Source organism: Thamnophis sirtalis, unplaced genomic scaffold, assembly GCF_051295495.1.
Source record: "Thamnophis sirtalis isolate CommonGarterSnake01/CBP01778 unplaced genomic scaffold, rThaSir2_p1.2 scaffold_2, whole genome shotgun sequence".
NCBI lineage: Eukaryota > Metazoa > Chordata > Lepidosauria > Squamata > Natricidae > Thamnophis > Thamnophis sirtalis.
In genome coordinates, this window is record NW_028261382.1 from 1,503,898 (window position 1) to 1,522,295 (window position 18,398).

An 18,398-nucleotide genomic window follows, 5' to 3' on the forward strand; every position below is an offset into this window, starting at 1 on the left:
GTCTATATATCTCTATCTCTCTATCTCTATCTCTATCTCTATCTCTATCTCTATCTATATCTATATCTATATCTATATCTATATCTATATATCTATATATCTATTGCAAAATATGCTTCACAGAATAATTATGGAAAATTATGACTTTAAACCTCATTTTTCTTCCTCTTTCCCCCCTCAACATGCAGGCTAAAGCTCTTAAACTTCTAGGCATGGAGGTAAGTTCTTCTTGCATATGAGTGGAAACTCTGGGGTGGAAAAAATAAAGATTAAGCATTTCAAGTTTTATTTTAAAAAAAAAGATCTTATTCCCTGAGAGAGGCAGACTTAGTTCAGAATAAAACTGGAAAGGGACCTTGGAGGTCTTCTAGTCCAACCCCGTGCCCACTCTGCTCCTGTCCACAAGTAACTGTGAAAGCATTGCGAATACTGATCTTGGGGTTACAAATAAGCTTTAGCAAAGAGGGAAGAAGATCCATTCAGGGAATCAGGCAGAAGTGAAGAATTCTATCCGGCCCAGTTGCTTTGATCTAACGCAGTGTTTCTCAACCATAGCGACTTTAAGATAGGTGGACTTCAACTCCCAGAATTCCCTGCAAGATTGCACCCATGCTGCCTAGTCGTCATGGGAGAGGAAATCAACTCACCTGAAGGTACCAAGTGGCTAAGAAACGTGTCGACGTATTAGCCACCGACTCAGTTGTAGTATTGCACTCAATTGTTTCCATGCCACAACACGTGTAGGGGATTTGCATCGAATAGTTGCATGCCACGTGTGTAAGAATATTCCCTGGTCTTTAGAATGCCTGCAAGCATAACGACTCAGCATGCTAGTATTTCTCACCTTGTTCTGGAGATCTCTGATGAAACTGCATGGCCCTTTTTCTTAGTGCATGAAGTAATAAAAGGCAGGCGAAGAATTTAATAAATGAATGAACAAACCCATTTACCCAGATGATTTGCAGATCATGGCAGAAGACCGGGGCTAACAAGAGGTGATTTCAACTCTTCTACTTCTTTCTAGGATGATGAGCCTCCCACCAAAGGGAAGAAAAAGAAGAAGAAGAAGAAGGAAGAAGACATTGACATCGATGTGGATGATCCGGAAGTCAGCCGTTTCCAATACCCGTTCCACGAGCTCATGGTTTGGGCGGTCTTGATGAAGAGACAAAAAATGGCCCTCTTTTTGTGGCAGCGTGGAGAAGAAGCCATGGCCAAAGCTTTAGTGGCTTGTAAGCTCTACAAAGCCATGGCCCATGAGTGTATGGAGAGCGAGCTTGTGGACGATATCTCTCAAGATTTGGACAACAACTCCAAGTGAGTCAAAGGGATTGATTTGTAGGCAACATCAACCGCGTCCTCAGAAGGAGCAACACAATCCATCTCCTCCTCCTGGCCCTTTTGAAAAATGGTACTTGAGTGTTGGTTGGTTGGTTGGTTGGTTGGATTGTGTGAGGTTGGCTGCTTCTGGGAGTTGAAGTCCACCCAACTTCAAGTTGACAATGTTGAGTAACACGGGTCCAGAAACTGGAGAGTTGAGAGTTGGATAAGAGTTGAGATGATATCCTGCTTTCTTGGTTTCTTCAGGGATTTTGGCCAGCTGGCTGTGGAGTTGCTGGACCAGTCCTACAAGCATGATGAGCAGGTGGCCATGAAACTCTTGACCTATCAGTTGAAGAACTGGAGCAACTCTACTTGCCTGAAACTCGCGGTGGCAGCCAAGCATCGGGACTTCATTGCACACACTTGCAGCCAGATGCTGTTGACTGACATGTGGATGGGAAGGCTGCACATGCGTAAAAACCCAGGTCTTCAGGTAGATGTGGACCATGAGTTCCTCCAGAGAGATTAGCCATACATAAATATGCCAGCTGCCCAAGGTGGCGCAGTGGGTAGAGTGCAGTACTGCAGGCCACTTCAGCTGACTGTTATCTGCAGTTCAGCGGTTCAAATCTCACTGGCTCAAAGGTTGACTCAGCCTTCCATCCTTCCGAGGTGGGTGAAATGAGGACCTGGATTGTTGGGGGCGATATGCTGACTCTGTAAACCGCTTAGAGAGGGCTGAAAGCCCTACGAAGCGGTATATAAGTCTAACTGCTATTGCTATTTCCAGTATTTTGTTCCCTTGAACATGAAGGGATGATGGGAATCACCAGACCAATGCAGCTGGAGAATATCTAGCCAGGGAAAATCAGCCTCTAGGATCCCCTAAGTTTTAATGACTATTTGATGACTTCCCGCCCTCTTTTCCCCCCACTCAGGTCATCATGGGGATCCTCCTCCCTCCCACCATCCTCCTCCTGGAATTCCGGACCAATGATGAGTATCAAACATCCGGTGAAAAAGAAGTTGGGAAGGAAAAGGAGGAAGAGAATGCGGTCAGTGTCACTCTTTCCTAGTGTAGAGTAAAGTCAACTCAAGGACTCCATGTATTCCTTTCTTTAGAGGGACTCATCACGGATACATTCATTCTTCCATCCATTTTTACGTACTTTTGAACCAACAGGTTTTTGCAAAAAATTTCCAGTCCTTGGCTTGGTGAACCGGAGGTGAAAATCCATCCAAGAAATTAGAACTATGTCCCATAAAACAGAAGTCTTCTGGGGCTTGGTGGGAGCCTGTTTGAGAAGCAAGGAAGCCACTTAGCAATGAGAACTGTTGCCCCCACCCCTCTTTGTCGAGAATTTGGGTGATATTTGGGGGTGATCGGTTGCCTGGTTATCTCTGTCTTCCAGGATGCCAATGCCGATGCTGGATCACGAAAAGGAGATGAAGAGGGCGGGAAGACTAAGCAGAAGGGCCTTCCCATTGGAACCAAGATCTACGAATTCTATAACACACCAATTGTGAAGTTCTGGTTTTATACAGTAAGTAGAAATATACAGTACAGCTTTTATTGTCTATGTATGTCATGTGTACAACGGAATTTGGTTATCCATCCTCAACTGAAAACAACACGGTTAGTATCCCTTTTGTCAGTGTGGTGGTGGGTTCAAGGAAGTTCTCATTGGGATGTGAGGTTCTCCACTCTCTCTTTAATGAGGCTGGTCCTGATCTGCTTCATCAGCTTTCTAGAAGAACCTGCTGGGGCACACAAGGTTGGACTTAGTGGTCCTTGAGGAGCCTCTGATACTTTTCTAACTCTTGGTGATGGACGTCCTGGACTGTAATTTGGAGAAGAAAGCCTCCTAACAAAGGGGGCAGTCCAATCACTGTCTACTGGACCAGAGACTTATTTCGAGCATGGGATTACGCTAGATGTCCTCTGGGGTCTCTTTTGAATCTAACTTCTGTGGTTCTTGGAGAAAGTGTTATTATGGCCGTCTGACAGAGCAGAAAAGATATGCGTTCCATGATCTCATCCTCAGATATGCTACCTGGGCTACTTAATGCTGTTCAATTACATCATCCTGGTCCGGATGGAACGGTGGCCCTCAATCCAAGAATGGGTTGTCATCTCCTACATCTTGACTCTGGCTTTAGAGAAGGTCAGGGAGGTGAGTAAAGCTAGCACTGTGTTGGGCCCTCTAAAATCTTTAACCTGGACAGATGCCTGAAATAAGGAAGTTCACGCATGAGGAAGCAACATCTTCATGTTTGGGCATCTTTCTATCATGAACTGGTATATCAGGAAATTAGGGCCTAATTTCCGGGACACACTTTGGAAGGAGCAAAGGAGCAAGGAGAAGGAAACTGACTGACTTTTGAGATCATCCCACCTTGAGAACTTGCTGCTCGTAATACACGGAAGCACAAAACTGAAATCCTGCTCCTCTTCCTCACCCCCCCCACCCTCTCCAGTTTCATCTTCTCTCCTCCACCCACGCCTGAATTGCTTTATTTTCAGATTTTGATGTCAGAACCAGGGAAGCTAAGCCAGAAAATCAAAGTGTGGCTGCAAGAATATTGGAACATCACGGACTTGGTGGCCATCTCTGTGTTTCTGATCGGAGCTGTCCTCCGCTTGCAAAACCCGCCTTACATGAGTTACGGAAGAGTGATCTATTGCGTGGACATCATTTTCTGGTACATCCGCGTCCTGGACATCTTTGGTGTGAACAAATACCTGGGACCCTACGTCATGATGATTGGGAAGATGGTAGGTAAATGCAGGTGGTCCCTTGCATCAGAGGACAGTGGCAGGAAGGAAGAAACAGTGTTGGGGTACCTGAAAACAGGAAGAACCAAGAAACCTGTGGAAGGATCTAGACATCACCTACGGGGTCTCTAGCATCACCTGGTTGGGCAATTTGTCTCCTATCATTACTCTTCGGGTCTGACCGTCCCAATTAATCAGTGTTAAACCAAAGTCCCTCCCCTTGCGTAAAACAGTTTCTTTCATCTCCACCTTTCAAGAGTGATCTCAAAAGAGGAACATCTGGCCATCTTATGTGCTAGGAAACTGCTTCTTCATGTCATTATCATGGAAAGGTCATAACTGGGGAAAGAGGATCATCTCTCCCATATGACAACAGAGCAGTCATTCCCTTTGAAGGTCCTCTGGTGGGTTCCTTAATGTAAAGTTCTTTAGTTGAACGTCCATAACTGATGTTCCTGCTGCCTGTGGAGACCTTGTGAAGCCTACTTCTCCCTAGATTGCTCTTGAAGGCTTCCTCGAGATGAAAGCTTGAGGCTGTAAATGCTTCTTGTCCTGAGTCTTTGTTCCCACTGATTCTCCACTAAGACCTTCATCCCAGGCTCTTAACCCAAGTTCTTCTCTTGGACAGATGATTGACATGCTGTATTTTGTGGTCATTATGCTGGTGGTCCTGATGAGTTTCGGGGTGGCCCGCCAAGCCATCCTCCACCCCGACGAAGAGCCCACCTGGAGACTGGCCCGTAACATCTTCTACATGCCCTACTGGATGATTTATGGAGAGGTCTTTGCTGACCAGATAGACCGTAAGAGCAGAATTCATAGTAAGATTCTGTTTCCTGTCTTCAGGCAGATGATCAGATTCAAAGGAATCCCTGACCCGTTTTGAGTTTGGAACCTCTTCTTCCTTTGACTTCCATCCTTACCTTGGTCATTCCTCTCAACCCACCTTGAGGAAATCCCTTGCATTTTGTCAGGCTGAAAGGCAAGAAATCCTTCCTTTCAACAAGATGACCTCCATCCATTTTTTTTTCTCCAGTGCATTCAGCCATTTGTGTTGTCTTCAAGCCATTGTTCAAAGTTCAAAGCCCGAGGGGATATAAACTTGCCACCAAAGCCCTCCTTTGAAGAAGGAAAGTTTTGGACTTCCTCCTTTTCTGGGTTTGGGAAGTCACCTTTGCATCTTTTTATAGCCGAGTTGCTTAAAAGACTCTTATTGGCACTTGGGAAAGCAATGGCAGAATAAGAACAGCAGAGTTGGAAGGGACCTTGGAGGTCTTCTAGTCCAACCCCCTGCTTAGGCAGGAAACCTTACACCACTTCAGAGTAATGCTTATCCAATCTCTTCTTCAAAGCTTCCAGTGTTGGACTGAATATTCTGGTCTTCTCATAAAGATCCCCTTTTCCCAAGTCACAGTTCGGCTTCCCGAGAAGGCCAAGAATTAAATAAACAGTCAATTTTTAAAAGTGTGGCTTCACAAGCTGCGATCAATGGGCGCGATCAAAATCTTGCTCGCCTCTGAATGAGGAGCATCACAATTGCTAATCGGGGAGAGTTTGGCTTGCACACCCACAACATTTTCCTCGTGGTCGCAACCTTCCCAGGATGGCCTTGCAGTCCATTGTGTCGTGATTCCCCAGTGATGTTCCGTGATTGTGTTGACCATCACAACCGACTTTCCTTCACCCCATGGAAATAGCTAGAATATATATATATATATTTGCCCGATCATCTGCCTGCTGCCACGAGTGATATTTTGGGAAGACAAAGGAAATTCCAGAGCATGACGAAGCGATTGTTCCGGAGTCTCTTTCTTGCCCGTTAAAAATATTGCACCACCGTATCTCTTTCTGGCAGCTGAAGAGTTTCCTAATCTCTGCCGCGTGCTTTCCCTTTCTTCCCTCTCTTTTTAATTCCGTTTCTTTCGTTTTGCTCCTTGCTTTCGCAACGCTGCGCTAGTCTACGCCATGGAGATCAATCGTAAGTTGATTTTTTTATATATATATATATATAATTTTATTTTTTATTACATAGACAACATCACATAACAATAGAAAAAAAACAATGGGAAAAGGAGAAGAAAAAAAAAGGGAAAAGCAAAACAAAACCCATCATCACATACAATATGTCATTTGATCACAGGTGCATCCCTACTACGTTTATACATCCCATATCTCTCTGTTGTATATTTAATAAACACCACAATAAGCTAGGGTTTTTTTTAAAAAAAAAAAGGGGGGGGGGAGGGAGAAGACAAAAAAGAAAAAAAAGAAAAGAAAAAACCATCATCACATGCAGCATGTCGTTTGGTTACAGTTGTTTTAACCTCTGCATCTTCAAATAATATTTACCGTCTCAGATATTTCATCTAATATAACTAAAGGCCTTATTTTCATTCTACAATATATATTTAGTTAACATTAGCATTATTTTCCCCCAGAGAGTATACTTCTATTTATTGTTAATCTTGCATTTCATACCTTCAAACAGAGATCTTATTCCTTCATTGTTCAATCGTAAGTTGATTAATGAATCCAAAGCTGTTCGCCGTCCCCCCCACCCCACCCCTTTGGGTAGGAGATTCCTTCCTTTGCTTCATCAGGTGTTTTGAGGTTGAGTTCAGCTCAGCTGTATAACACCAACACACACACTCCCCAAGGCTGCTTTCAACCTGCATCTTAAATTTGTCCGGCTGCCAAAACCCCCACAGTGGTTGCAACGGTTGATGGGCACCCGGAACGGTGGTGGAGAATTTAGCTTGTTCTCTCTCTCTCTCTAAGCAACGGATTACATGGAATGCTATTCTTGCATTTGGGGTGGTGTCAGTAGCTCCTCCATCTGTCACACCTTCTGTTCTCTTGGGCTGGCAGGGAGCGATGGGAACTCGGCATTTCTCCCCCACGGTAGAAGGAAGAAGCAACGGTCTGAGCAGGTTCTTCCTAGCGTCTTAGATGCCCCCTTAAAATCCACCCGCATCTCGCTCACTCAAGAGATGAGGTTGCCCCCCCCCCTCCAGACCATGAAATTCACATCCGGGAAGCCTCAAAGATTTGTGGGAGACATTTCCCCTTAACCGTAGTTAAGGAAAAGATGCTTGAGGGCCACTTCAGTGAGGGCCCAAAGCCTCCATAATCATCCACAAAGTTGCTTTTTCCAAAAGGCAGCTGGTCTTTCTTGGGTTATTATTTTTTTTGCTTTGCAAATATTTCGCTTCTCATCCAAGAAGCTTCCTCAGGTCTCTTCTTCAGAACTGAAGACGTTTCCAAGATGAGAAGCAAAATGTTTGCAAGGAAAAAAAAACTAAGAAAGTCCAGAATCTCCATAGATGCCTCCAGTATCACCCCCAAAAGGCACCTGGACCTTTTGGGGGGGAGGGCTCCCCCCCCCAAACATTTCACTTCTCATTCAATAAATTTCTGAAGATCTGAAGAAGTTTCTTGGATGAGAAGCAAAACCTTTTCAAAGAATAAATCAAGGAAGTCCAGGTGCCGTTTGCAAAAAGCAGCTTTGGGACAACCATGACCTGAAGGATGGAGAACCTCCATAGATGCCTCCAGAATTATGCCTCCCCATTTCTACAGAAGTGTTGTCTCTGTGCCCCATTAGTTGTGAAGACTAATCCATTTCCCTTCCCAGCTCCTTGTGGGGATAACCTTTACGATGAGGATGGCAAACGGCTCCCCCCTTGTATCCCTGGTGCTTGGCTGACTCCTGCCATCATGGCTTGCTACTTGCTGGTGGCCAACATTCTCCTGGTCAACCTCTTGATTGCTGTCTTCAAGTGAGTATTTCATCTCCCCCCCCCCCGGTCCTTCCAGTCAAAAAGATCCCCCAGGGCCAGGCTTCGCTTGGCAGGATCCATACGACTCTTGGCCAAAAACAGAATCCAGGCACATGAGTTGATAGACAGTAAGTTTAAGTTTAAAGTTTAATAACATTTATATGCCGCCCAATCCCGTAGGACTCCGGGCGGCTTACAATACAAAATAAATAAAAAAGAATAGAAGAAAAGAGAAGGAAGGAGGGAAGGAAGGAAGGAGAGAAGGAGAGAAGAAAGGAGGGAAGGAAGGAGGGAATGTAGGAGAGAAGGAAGGGGGGAAGGAAGGAGGAAAGGAAGGGGGAAAGGAAGGAGAGAAGGAGAAAAGAAAGGAGGGAAGGAAGGAGAAAAGAAAGGTGGGAAGGAAGGAAGGAGGGAAGGAGAGAAGGAGGGAAGGGGAAGGAGGGAGGGAAGGAAGGGGAGTAGGAGAGAAGAAACGAGGGAAGGAAAGAGGGTGGGAGGGAAGAAGAAGTAGGACCGTTGTAAGATAAGATGGATCTATGGGATGGTAAGAAAGCAATCTTCAAGTATATTGGCAACTGTAGGGAAAAATTATTATAAATACATATTATTAATAACAGTTATGAGATCATATAATTGTGAATGTATATATGAAATTGATAAAATAAAATATTATATATATAAAAATAAGATAGATTTAAAAGACACACCATACACTCAGTTCTAAGTGGGGCTGGACCGTATTTTGGGGTCAACAGCCCCAGGCCTGCCGGAACAGCCAGCTTTTAATGGCCGAGAGAGTGGGAAGGGTCCGGATCTCTGTGGGTAGATCATTCCACAGGGCCGGGGCAGCTACAGAGAAGGCCCTCCCTCGAGTAGTCGCCAACTGACATTGCCCGGTTGACGGTACCCGGAGGAGGCCCAGCCTGTGGGATCTTATGGGTTGTTGGAAGGTATGTGGCAGGAGGCGGTCCCGCAGATATCCAGGTCCCAAGCCATGTAGGGCTTTAAAGGTAACGACCAGCACCTTGAAGCGCGTTCAGAGACCGATGGGAAGCCAGTGCAGCTCGCGGAGGATAGGTGTAACATGGGTGTACCTAGGTACACCCGATATCGCTCGCGCGGCCGCATTCTGGACCAATTGTAGTCTCCGAACACTCTTCAGGGGCAGCCCCAAGTAAAGCGCATTGCAGTAATCAAGCCTAGTAAGGTAACAAACACAGCAGAAGACAATCCACGTAAGATGTGGCCATCAAGGCCACTTGTTTTGTGTACTCACAGGAACACAAGCAAGCTGTTAACTACAAGTAGTTCTCGAACTTGCAACAATTCACTTCCTGACCATTCAGAGTTAACAACTGCACTGAAATAGAAATGTCTTAGGTTTGTTTTTCACACTTACGACCGTGGCAGCATCCCCCGTCGTGGTCCCACGATCACAATTCCGATCCTCGGCAACTGACTCAGATTTATGGCGGCTGCCGTGGGGCGGGGTTACGTGATCCCCTTTTGCGACCTTCTGATAAGGAAACGCAACGGGGAAGCAACACTACTGTGTTACTCACTTAACAACGGCAGGGATTCGCTTGGCAAACGTGGCAAGAAAGGTCGTACGAGGGGGTGGAACAACTGTCCCACTTAGCAACGGAAATTTTGGGCTCCATTGTGGTTGTACGTTGAGGGCCACCTGTGTTGCCAGATTGTGCGAGCTATTCTCTGCTCGTTGCCCATCACAACGGTGGTGGGCACAGATGGGCACCCGATGGGCGCATCTCCCACTAAAATTCTGTCTCATCCACTCTTTGCAGAAAACAAGGATTGAGCGATATTTCTGACTCACATTTTTATCTTGCTCTGCCCTGGCCACAAATGTAGAGGCCTAGATAAACGTCTCTGTGTCCATTTTGGGTGTTGTTGTTCTTTGAAATCAACAACAAGCCGCTTTTTATTTTGTTGCCCGCAGCTGAGGGCCCAATAGGGCATGAAAAGGGCATGTGTTTGAAAAAGGAACTGGGTGCCAGTTGCACAGCTAATTCTCTCAGGCGTCTGGAGGAGAGAGAGAGGGAGGGAGAGAGAGAGAGAGAAAGAGAAAGAGAAAAAGGGAGAGAAAGAGAAAGAGGGAGAGAAAGAGGGAGAGGAGAGAGAAACAGAAGAGAGAGAAGAGAGAAGAGAGAAAGAGAAAGAGGGAGAGAGGGAGAGAGAGAGAGAAAAAGGAGAGGTGAGGAGAGAGGAGAGAGAGAGAGAGAGAGAGAGAGAGAGAGAGAGAGAGAGAGAGAGAGAGAGAGAGAGAGAGAGAGAGAGAAGCATTCAAGCATTAGTTTGTAAATATTGACACAATGATGGTAAATAAAACCATCCCTCTAGAAATTGGGTCTATTGCAGTTGAGAATATTTGTAGCTCTGGGTTGAAAGTGGGAGGGGGGGTGTCCTTGATGATGATGTAGAGCCGAGGTGGCGCAGTGGTTAAATGCAGCACTGCAGGCTACTTCAGCTGACTGTTATCTGCAGTTCAGCGGTTCAAATCTCACCGGCTCAGGGTTGACTCAGCCTTCCATCCTTCCGAGGTGGGTGAAATGAGGACCCGGATTGTTGGGGGCAAATATGCTGACTCTCTGTAAACCGCTTAGAGAGGGCTGAAAGCCCTATGAAGCGGTATATAAGTCTAACTGCTATTGCTATCACGGGTGCACGCACAATTTTGGCACGCGTTGAGGAAAACCCCCTGCCCTAGACGAATCCTATCCTTGTGGTAGAGAGATCTGCTGCCGCGACCTGGCTGAATGGTGGCCTTGTCTCTCTTGCAGCAACACTTTCTTTGAGGTGAAATCCATCTCCAACCAAGTCTGGAAATTCCAGCGGTATCAGCTGATCATGACTTTCCACGACAGGCCCGTCCTCCCACCCCCCATGATCATCTTCAGCCACCTGTACATCATCATTGTCCGCGTTTGCTGCCGCTGGAAGAAGCACAAAGAAGGGGACCAGGACGAACGGGATCGCGGGCTGAGTATGGGGAGAACACTCTTTTCTAGCAGGCACCTAAGCGCCAAACGTTGGGGAGTCTGTCCCGAAGGTGCTTTTTTCAAGAGGCAACTGGACTTTCTGGTTTTTCTCTGAAGACATTTTGCTTCTCATCCAAGAAGCTTCTTCAACTGAAGAAGAAACTGAGGAGCTGAGGAAGCTTCTTGGATGAGAAGCAAAACGTCTTCAGGGAAAAACCAGAAAGTCCAGTTGCCTCTTGAAATAGTGCCTTCAGGTCAACCATGACCTGGAGGACTTGAGAATCTTCAAAGACATTGGGAGTCTGTTTCCTGCCCACAAAGACATAGGTGTCCGTCCTCCGTCCCCCCCATCAGAAAACCAGCAGAACAAGGAAGAGGTTGGGCTATAAGCTTCTCCCATGATAAGTTGCAAATAATTTTTTCCATGACCCATAAACTGCACTCCATGGATGACCTAGAACCACAGAATGACAGAGCCAGAAGACATCACAGTCTTCCTCTAGCTCTCTTCAGTATGCCGGAAAAACCCATCAAACCATCTTATGATGATCTCTAGGTTCTCCATTTTTGGAGACTGTTAAGACAAAGCTAGGGGCTACGTTTCACGGATGGTTCCATGGGTTCTTCTGCACTTGTTGAAGGTTGGATGGACTTATTTATTTATTTATTTGTTTGCTTGTTTGTTTGTCTTGTATGCCGCCCACTCCCAGAGGACTCCGGGCGGCTCACAAAAGACAAGGGAAAGGGGGGAAACGAGACAAAGACAACATATTAAAAACAAGACCAACATTCACAATTTCCGTGGAGGTAGATGCTTCTCAGCTCCCCCCCAGCCTGCTGGAACAGCCAGGACTTGGTGGCTTTGCGGAAGGCCGGGAGGGTAGTAAGGGTCCGGATCTCAACAGGGAGCTCATTCCAGAGGACCTAGGCAGTCTCCACTCATTGAATGAGATTGTTTATGAGTAAATGTGGTCAAGGCTGGGTTAATAATATCGCAGGCTTGCTTTCCAATTATTATCTTGACAGCCCAACAGTTGCATTATTGTTCTCGCAACAAGATGGATATAGGTTAGTGGCCTTTAAATGATGTTCTCTACCATCACCTCCTCCAAAGCTTTAAATCAATATCTTCAGCAAACCTGCTCCTGCTCCCTTGCCATGTTTCAGCCCTGATGACAACAGAGCAGAGATGACACGAAAGAAGCAGCTTAAAAATGTGCCCTTCCCTCTTTTCTTTGAAGCACTGTGAAAAGGCGGAGGACAGGTGTTGCTTCTTCAAAACCCCTTGCAAGGCACCTGCGCCAGAACAAAGCAGCGTGACTCGGTAACTCTCTACCTTCTGTCGGTTTCAGAGCTGTTTCTCAGCGATGAAGAGTTGAAGAAGCTCTACGAGTTCGAGGAACAGTGTGTGGAGGAATATTTTCGAGAAAAAGAAGACGAGGAGCAGTCCTCCAATGACGAACGCATCCGAGTTACCTCTGAAAGGTACCCAAGGAAGCAGAAGGAAAAATACCGTCTGGAAGCATTTTTGAATTGAATTTGAATTGAATTTCCTTTATTTGTATGCCGCCCCTTTCCCTGGGGGGACTCAGGGCGGCTCACAATTCAAAAAGGGAGGGGGGGGAAAGACAAACAGTATTCCAATATGGAAACAATACAACATATTAAAAGAGAGCACAACAGTCACACAATTCGGGTGGGGTTGGAATCTTAACCCCAGGCCAGCCGGGACAGCCAGATCTTCAAAGCGGCGCGGAAGGATTGGAGGGTGGTGAGGGTCCGAATCTCCACGGGGAGTTCGTTCCAGAGGGTCGGAGCAGCCACCGAGAAGGCTCTCCTCCGGGTAGTTGCCAGTTTGCACTGGCTAGTAGATGGAATTCGGAGGAGGCCTAATCGATGCGATCGTATCGGTCTAGTGGAGGTAATAATTTTGGTATTTTTCTCCTAGAAATGCCATTTCTGTGTCCACGTTAACGTACAGTGGTTGAAAGTTAAATGTTTTGGCTTCTAGACCTCACCCAGGTCAAATCTGGGAACCAATTGCAAAATTATCTTCCAGCACTAACTTCTGAGTCCTCCTGTTAAAACTGGAAGAAGGGACAATTTTTCCTAGTTATGTTTCTTGTCTGCTGAAAGTTTATAGTTTATAGTTTTATTGATTTGTATGCTGCCCACTCCCGAAGGACTCCGGGCGGCTTATAATAAAACAAGGGAGGGGGGAATGGAAACTGTTGCTTTTCACGAATCCAAGATTCTTCCTTGAGCAAGTCCAGCTGATTGATTCATGATTCCTTATTTTTTTAATGCTCTCATATTTTGCTTCCATCCTTTATTTAAACCCCCTTCCTAATTTGGAACCTATGACTGGGCAGTGGGACACTTGGACACCTCAAGGGCCTGGCCCAACGCAGTTACGTGATAGTCACGCTTTCAGCTCAAAAAGTCAGCTTTTACTAAAAGGTTAAATGACTACTCTTGAAAAGTTTTGAGTTGTCCAGCCAAATACCTGACCCCACTAAATTATTTGACCCTCATTTCTTCTCTTCTTGTTTTCCTGTTTTCCTTTTATGATGTTGCCCTGATCAACGAAGAGCATTCTCAGAATCCATCGGTTAAACTAATTAAATCTCTGATAAGAACCAAAGGCATTTTCCCCTCACTTCTGTTGTCCCAAACTGGTCATTCATGAAGCCGAGGTGGCGCAGTACTGCAGGCCACTTCAGCTGACTGCTATCTGCAGTTCGGCGGTTCAAAGCTCACCGGCTCAAGGTTGACTCAGCCTTCCATCCTTCCAAGGTGGGTGAATATAGCAATAGCAGTTAGACTTATATACCGCTTCATAGGGCTTTCAGCCCTCTCTAAGCGGTTTACAGAGTCAGCATATCGCCCCCACAGTCTGGGTCCTCATTTCACCCACCTCGGAAGGATGGAAGGCTGAGTCAACCTTGAGCCTTGTGAGATTTGAACCGCCGAACTGCAGATAACAGTCAGCTGAAGTGGCCTGCAGTACTGCACCCTAACCACTGCGCCACCTCGGCTCTGAAATGAGGACCCAGACTGTGGGGGGCGATATGCTGACTCTGTTAACCGCTTAGAGAGGGCTGAAAGCCCTATGAAGTGGTATATAAGTCTAACTGCTATTGCTATTCTAATCTTCAGGAGAACATCCGCCAGCTTTGCTGAACCATCCGTTTCTTTCCACCCTCCAGGGTTGAAAACATGTCGATGAGACTAGAAGAAGTGAACGAAAGGGAGCATTTCATGAAAGCTTCTCTCCAGACGGTGGACCTTCGGCTTTCTCAGCTGGAAGACACCTCTGGCCGCATGGCAACTGCTCTGGAGAAACTGGCCGGCATTGACACATCGGAGCTGATTCTCCCGCGTTCTCGGGCCTCCTCTGAATGTGACGCGGCTTATCTTTTGAGGCAAAGCAGCGTGAATAGTTCGGACGGCTACAGCATCTATCGCTACCAGGCGGATGAGCTGATCGGTGATACCTTGCCCACTCCGATGTCTCCAGCGCTGGCGTTGCGCAAAGCGGATCCCAAGATGCAGCTGTCTCCAGAACATCAAGGAAGCCTCCGTTCTGCCTTGGGGCCAAATGCAGCGGCCTCTATGGAAAGTAAGAACTCCTTAGAGGTCGTTCGGGCTGCCCCTAGCCCGTATTCCAGTTCAGTAGACCCACAAGATCAGTCTCCAAGTTATGAGTCCGTATCTCAATCTCTTATGCGAATGGATAGTATTGAGAAGAGACGGTCTGGAACCCAACTGCTTCTGCAGAAAGCCCAGCTACCTCTAGGGAAGACCAAGCTGGAAGCCACCACCTCTTACCCCATGGACGGGCCCAGAGCAAGGAGATACTACCCAACGGAAACAGGCTACGCTTCTCATGCCGCCCTAATGAAGTCAAAGAGTTTTATTCTTGCACAAGGCAGAGAATTGGTTGGCGGGTACAATAACTGGACCGTGATGGACCAAGAATATAGGACTATCATGAACCAAGTGTGCCCTTCTGCGGTTCAGCCGTGGACCGCTGAATGGAAGTACGAACTTCAGCAGAAAATGGATGATGAGCCCCCTCCCAAATATCCAGGTATTGTGCCTCAGCTGGAGGGTCAGGTAGAGCAAAAGTGTTTGATGGCCAGCCCTGAAGAGGATAGTGAGATGGGCAAAGTTGAAGGCCTCAGTCTCTCGCCCGTGTCTTCACCACTCATTCAGAGGAGGCCGTCATGCAACAGACACTCGGTGAAGTCAGGAAGAGCCGGTAGATATCCACCTGGGCGGTCAAGGAGTTTACACAGCCGTTCTCAGAGAACCAAGTCCATTAAGGAGAGGCTAAATAGGCCAGGACATGCCAGTAGCATCAGCAGTTTGATGATACCTTCGGGATCTCCAACGGAGGAGCGGAAAACCAACCAAGAAAAACCTTCCACAGAAACTGAATGCTAAGTCTGGCCTTTTTCGATGAGTGAGCCACAGGAGATAGGCTTGAGTGTCTTTGCTAGGCCTTGACAAGGAAAGACTTCTCAATGACCTGACAGGAGGTTACAGACAAGAAGACCTCGTTTTTCTTGTGCACCATGCTCTCAATCATGGACAGAGGGAGGCAGATTCCAACTGGACATCAGAAAAACCTCCTCAGCGGTACAAGAACCAATGACCAAGAGAAGAGCAGAGTCCACTTCATTGCAGGTGGTCCAGCACTGGCTAGACAGCTGGTCTGTTGGAGAAGCTTTCATCTGGATCCTGTATTGAGCAGTGGAACCAACGTGATGGTTTCCATTTCCTCTTCCAACTTGGGGACTCAGTGAATGGATAAACACAGCAGAGATAAAGAAAGATGAGCAGACATGATGGAATGACAGCTTAATATTTCTTCCCTCCCTCCCCTTCCCTTCCCTTCCCCAAATATTTGCATACAGAGACACCTTGAATGTCCATCCTCCCCCTCTCCCCAGGAGCCCTTCCCAGTATGATCTCCTTTGATACCAGTGCAAAACATTTTCTGTTTTCTCTTTCCTCCTTCTGGCATCATGCTACCACGACTGAAGCCAAGGGCAGAAGGCTCTTCTTTTATTCTTTATGGCATTTTCATGGAATCTTTGCAGTGAGGAGCATCGGATAGTTCAGCTTCCTCTAGCCACGATCCTCCATGGCTGCTTAAAGATGCTTTAAAAAAAAAAAAGGAAAAAGAAGGCTTTGCAGTTTTTTTGGGCACGGGATGGGAAAGCAAAGAGGGCATGTTTTCAGCCAGCCATTGGGAAATATGAAGAGATGAGTGGAGCTTGAGATCCCAGGGTTGAGCCTAGTTCACCAACCAGATGCATCATTGGATCAACCATGAGGTTATTCCAAAAAAGGACCAGCTGTGAGCAAGCAGCCACCTTGCCAAAATGGCAGACACAACCAATGGAAGAGAAGGGGCAGTTGATGGAGGGATGTTGAGAAGGAATCCCAGGTACTCCGGTCAATCAGAGTTGGGTTGCTCCTGGGATAGAAAGAAGTTCTGGAGACCACCAGCTCCCAAGAGCTGGGCTTGGCAAACAGGGTTGAAGCGATGGTGGAAAACACAAGTGTTGGAGAACTTGGAATGGGCTGGGAACTGGAGAAGGATGACACAATCCATTTCTGCCCCCATGAAGCAATCCATGGTCCATATTGATGCAGAAGCCATCAAAATGTGTAGCTCTAGCAACTTAATTCACCTAGGATGGGGGTAGCCAACCTTGGCCACTTTATGACTTGTGGACTTCAACTCCCAGAATTCCCCAGCCTGGAAGGAAGGCTGGGGAATTCTGGGAGTGGAAGTCCACAAGTCTTAAAGTTCACACGGTTGGCTACCCCTGACCGAGATGCTAGATCTGTGGGCCCACTTTCCCCAGACAAGAGCCGCAATTATGGATTGGAGAAGTCATGGATCCCTTGCATTTTAAGCACTTTCTCTCAAATTCCCACGGACCACCCAACCCATTCCAGACACTTTGCCTCTCTGATAGGATGGATGGAGGTTAGATAAATGGGTTTCTATTATGTTGGTTTCTAGAGTAGTGAGCCCATTCATGGTTCAAAGATGAAGTCTTTGGCGTTATTCGCAACTCCTGCAAGAATCTCTCTAATTTTACAGACAAGCAACTTCACGAGGTTCTGATTTCCCCTTCTACTTTCTACAAGGATGCTTCTCTCCCACTCTTCCCCAAATAATATTTTGGGGTTGTTGTTATTTTTTTACAAAGAAAGTAAATGGTTTATTTAAGTAAGAGATGATTTAGGTTTAGTGGAATGCAGAAGTTAATTTTTCACCCAGAATGGGCCAAAGGTTTAGAGTTACTTTTTGGGAATGTCCATTTGTGAAGGGAATTCCCCAGGGCTTTTCATTAGATGTTCATAAGCAGTAAAAATATCTTAAGTGTTTTTTAAATCTTGGCCACTTTCAGTAGGATGGACGTCAACACCCAGAATTCCCCAGCCTGGATGCCATCATTTCTAGCCAAAAAGATCCACCAACCCCTTGGAGATGGAGTGCTGTCCCTTGGACCAGTGTTTTTCAACCTTAAAAAACTTCCAAGATGGGTGGACTTCAACTCCCAGAATTCCCCAGCCAATTCAGGAAGGGATTCAGAAGGGGCTTCTTCCTCCTTGCAATTTTCTCTCTTTCTTGTTCTCTCTGTTCTCCATTCTGTTGCAAACGTAGCTATGCTCATCCCGAGATGTTGAGAGGAGTTTTCTCCTCTTAAAACAAACAGGTTGAAATCTAAAATTGTTAATATTTTTTTTTTCCACGTCTGTGTCTTTAAAACTGCCAAAGAAACCTTCTCTGGAGAACATCCAGGATGGGTTTGAATGCGTGGGATGAAGGCTGCCAAACCCAAGGAGAACATTTCCCAACCAAAGCCATCCAGCTGAGCCCTCACATGGCCGGGCATTTTGTTGTTTTAACCCAGGGGTCAATTGCAACTTTGGAATTGAGGGCTCATGCTGGCTTAATTGGAAAATCTGCCAGACTCAATGAACGTCTTAAGATGCAGAGCTGTCTTATATCTGGCCTATGGGAATTCAAGAGGATGCTGAATGCTTTTAAGCTAGAGAAACTCTTTATTTATTTAGGAACTGCTTCTGATTTTATTTAGATTTGGACTGCAAAAATCCAGAGGACCCCTAGAGGGCAGCAGCTGCACACAAGAATGGCTTTGCTGCCCCCTGTTGGCCACCCCAATGCTAGCAATCCAGATCTGGCAAACCTTCCTTTCTTTGAAAGTTAACCTTTAAATCTTGGTTTTTTCCACCTCAATCCGTATTTCTCAAATTGGGCGACTCTAAAAGACTTCAACTCCCAGAATTCCCCAGGCAGCACGCGCGACCTGATTTAGCGTCGCGTTTAAAAATGGAGAGGGGAGGGGGAAAAACAACAACATCTGATTTGTTTTGTCCCTCCCGGTCTGCCGTCCGCGAGCACCGCCTCCTCCTCCTTCGCACGGCCTTCCCCCGCCCACCCAGAGACTCCCCGCGGTTGCTAGGAGACAA

The 18,398-nt window shown here is 46.5% G+C and overlaps 1 protein-coding gene across 1 annotated transcript in view; it reads left to right on the forward strand.

Moving 5' to 3' along the window:
- The window catches only part of TRPM1 (transient receptor potential cation channel subfamily M member 1), a 39,868-nt gene extending 23,112 nt beyond the window's left edge, over positions 1-16,756 (forward strand). Inside the window, exons 15-27 of the mRNA XM_087703962.1 lie at positions 189-218; positions 1,025-1,317; positions 1,588-1,816; positions 2,262-2,378; positions 2,736-2,867; positions 3,369-3,497; positions 3,848-4,099; positions 4,728-4,902; positions 6,057-6,077; positions 7,734-7,878; positions 10,680-10,882; positions 12,230-12,362; positions 14,087-16,756. Of these exons, the coding sequence (XP_087560088.1) occupies positions 189-218; positions 1,025-1,317; positions 1,588-1,816; positions 2,262-2,378; positions 2,736-2,867; positions 3,369-3,497; positions 3,848-4,099; positions 4,728-4,902; positions 6,057-6,077; positions 7,734-7,878; positions 10,680-10,882; positions 12,230-12,362; positions 14,087-15,326 (3,099 nt within the window). The 3' untranslated portion in view covers positions 15,327-16,756. The remainder of the gene's footprint in view (positions 1-188; positions 219-1,024; positions 1,318-1,587; positions 1,817-2,261; positions 2,379-2,735; positions 2,868-3,368; positions 3,498-3,847; positions 4,100-4,727; positions 4,903-6,056; positions 6,078-7,733; positions 7,879-10,679; positions 10,883-12,229; positions 12,363-14,086) is intronic.
- The last annotated feature ends 1,642 nt before the right edge of the window (positions 16,757-18,398 follow it).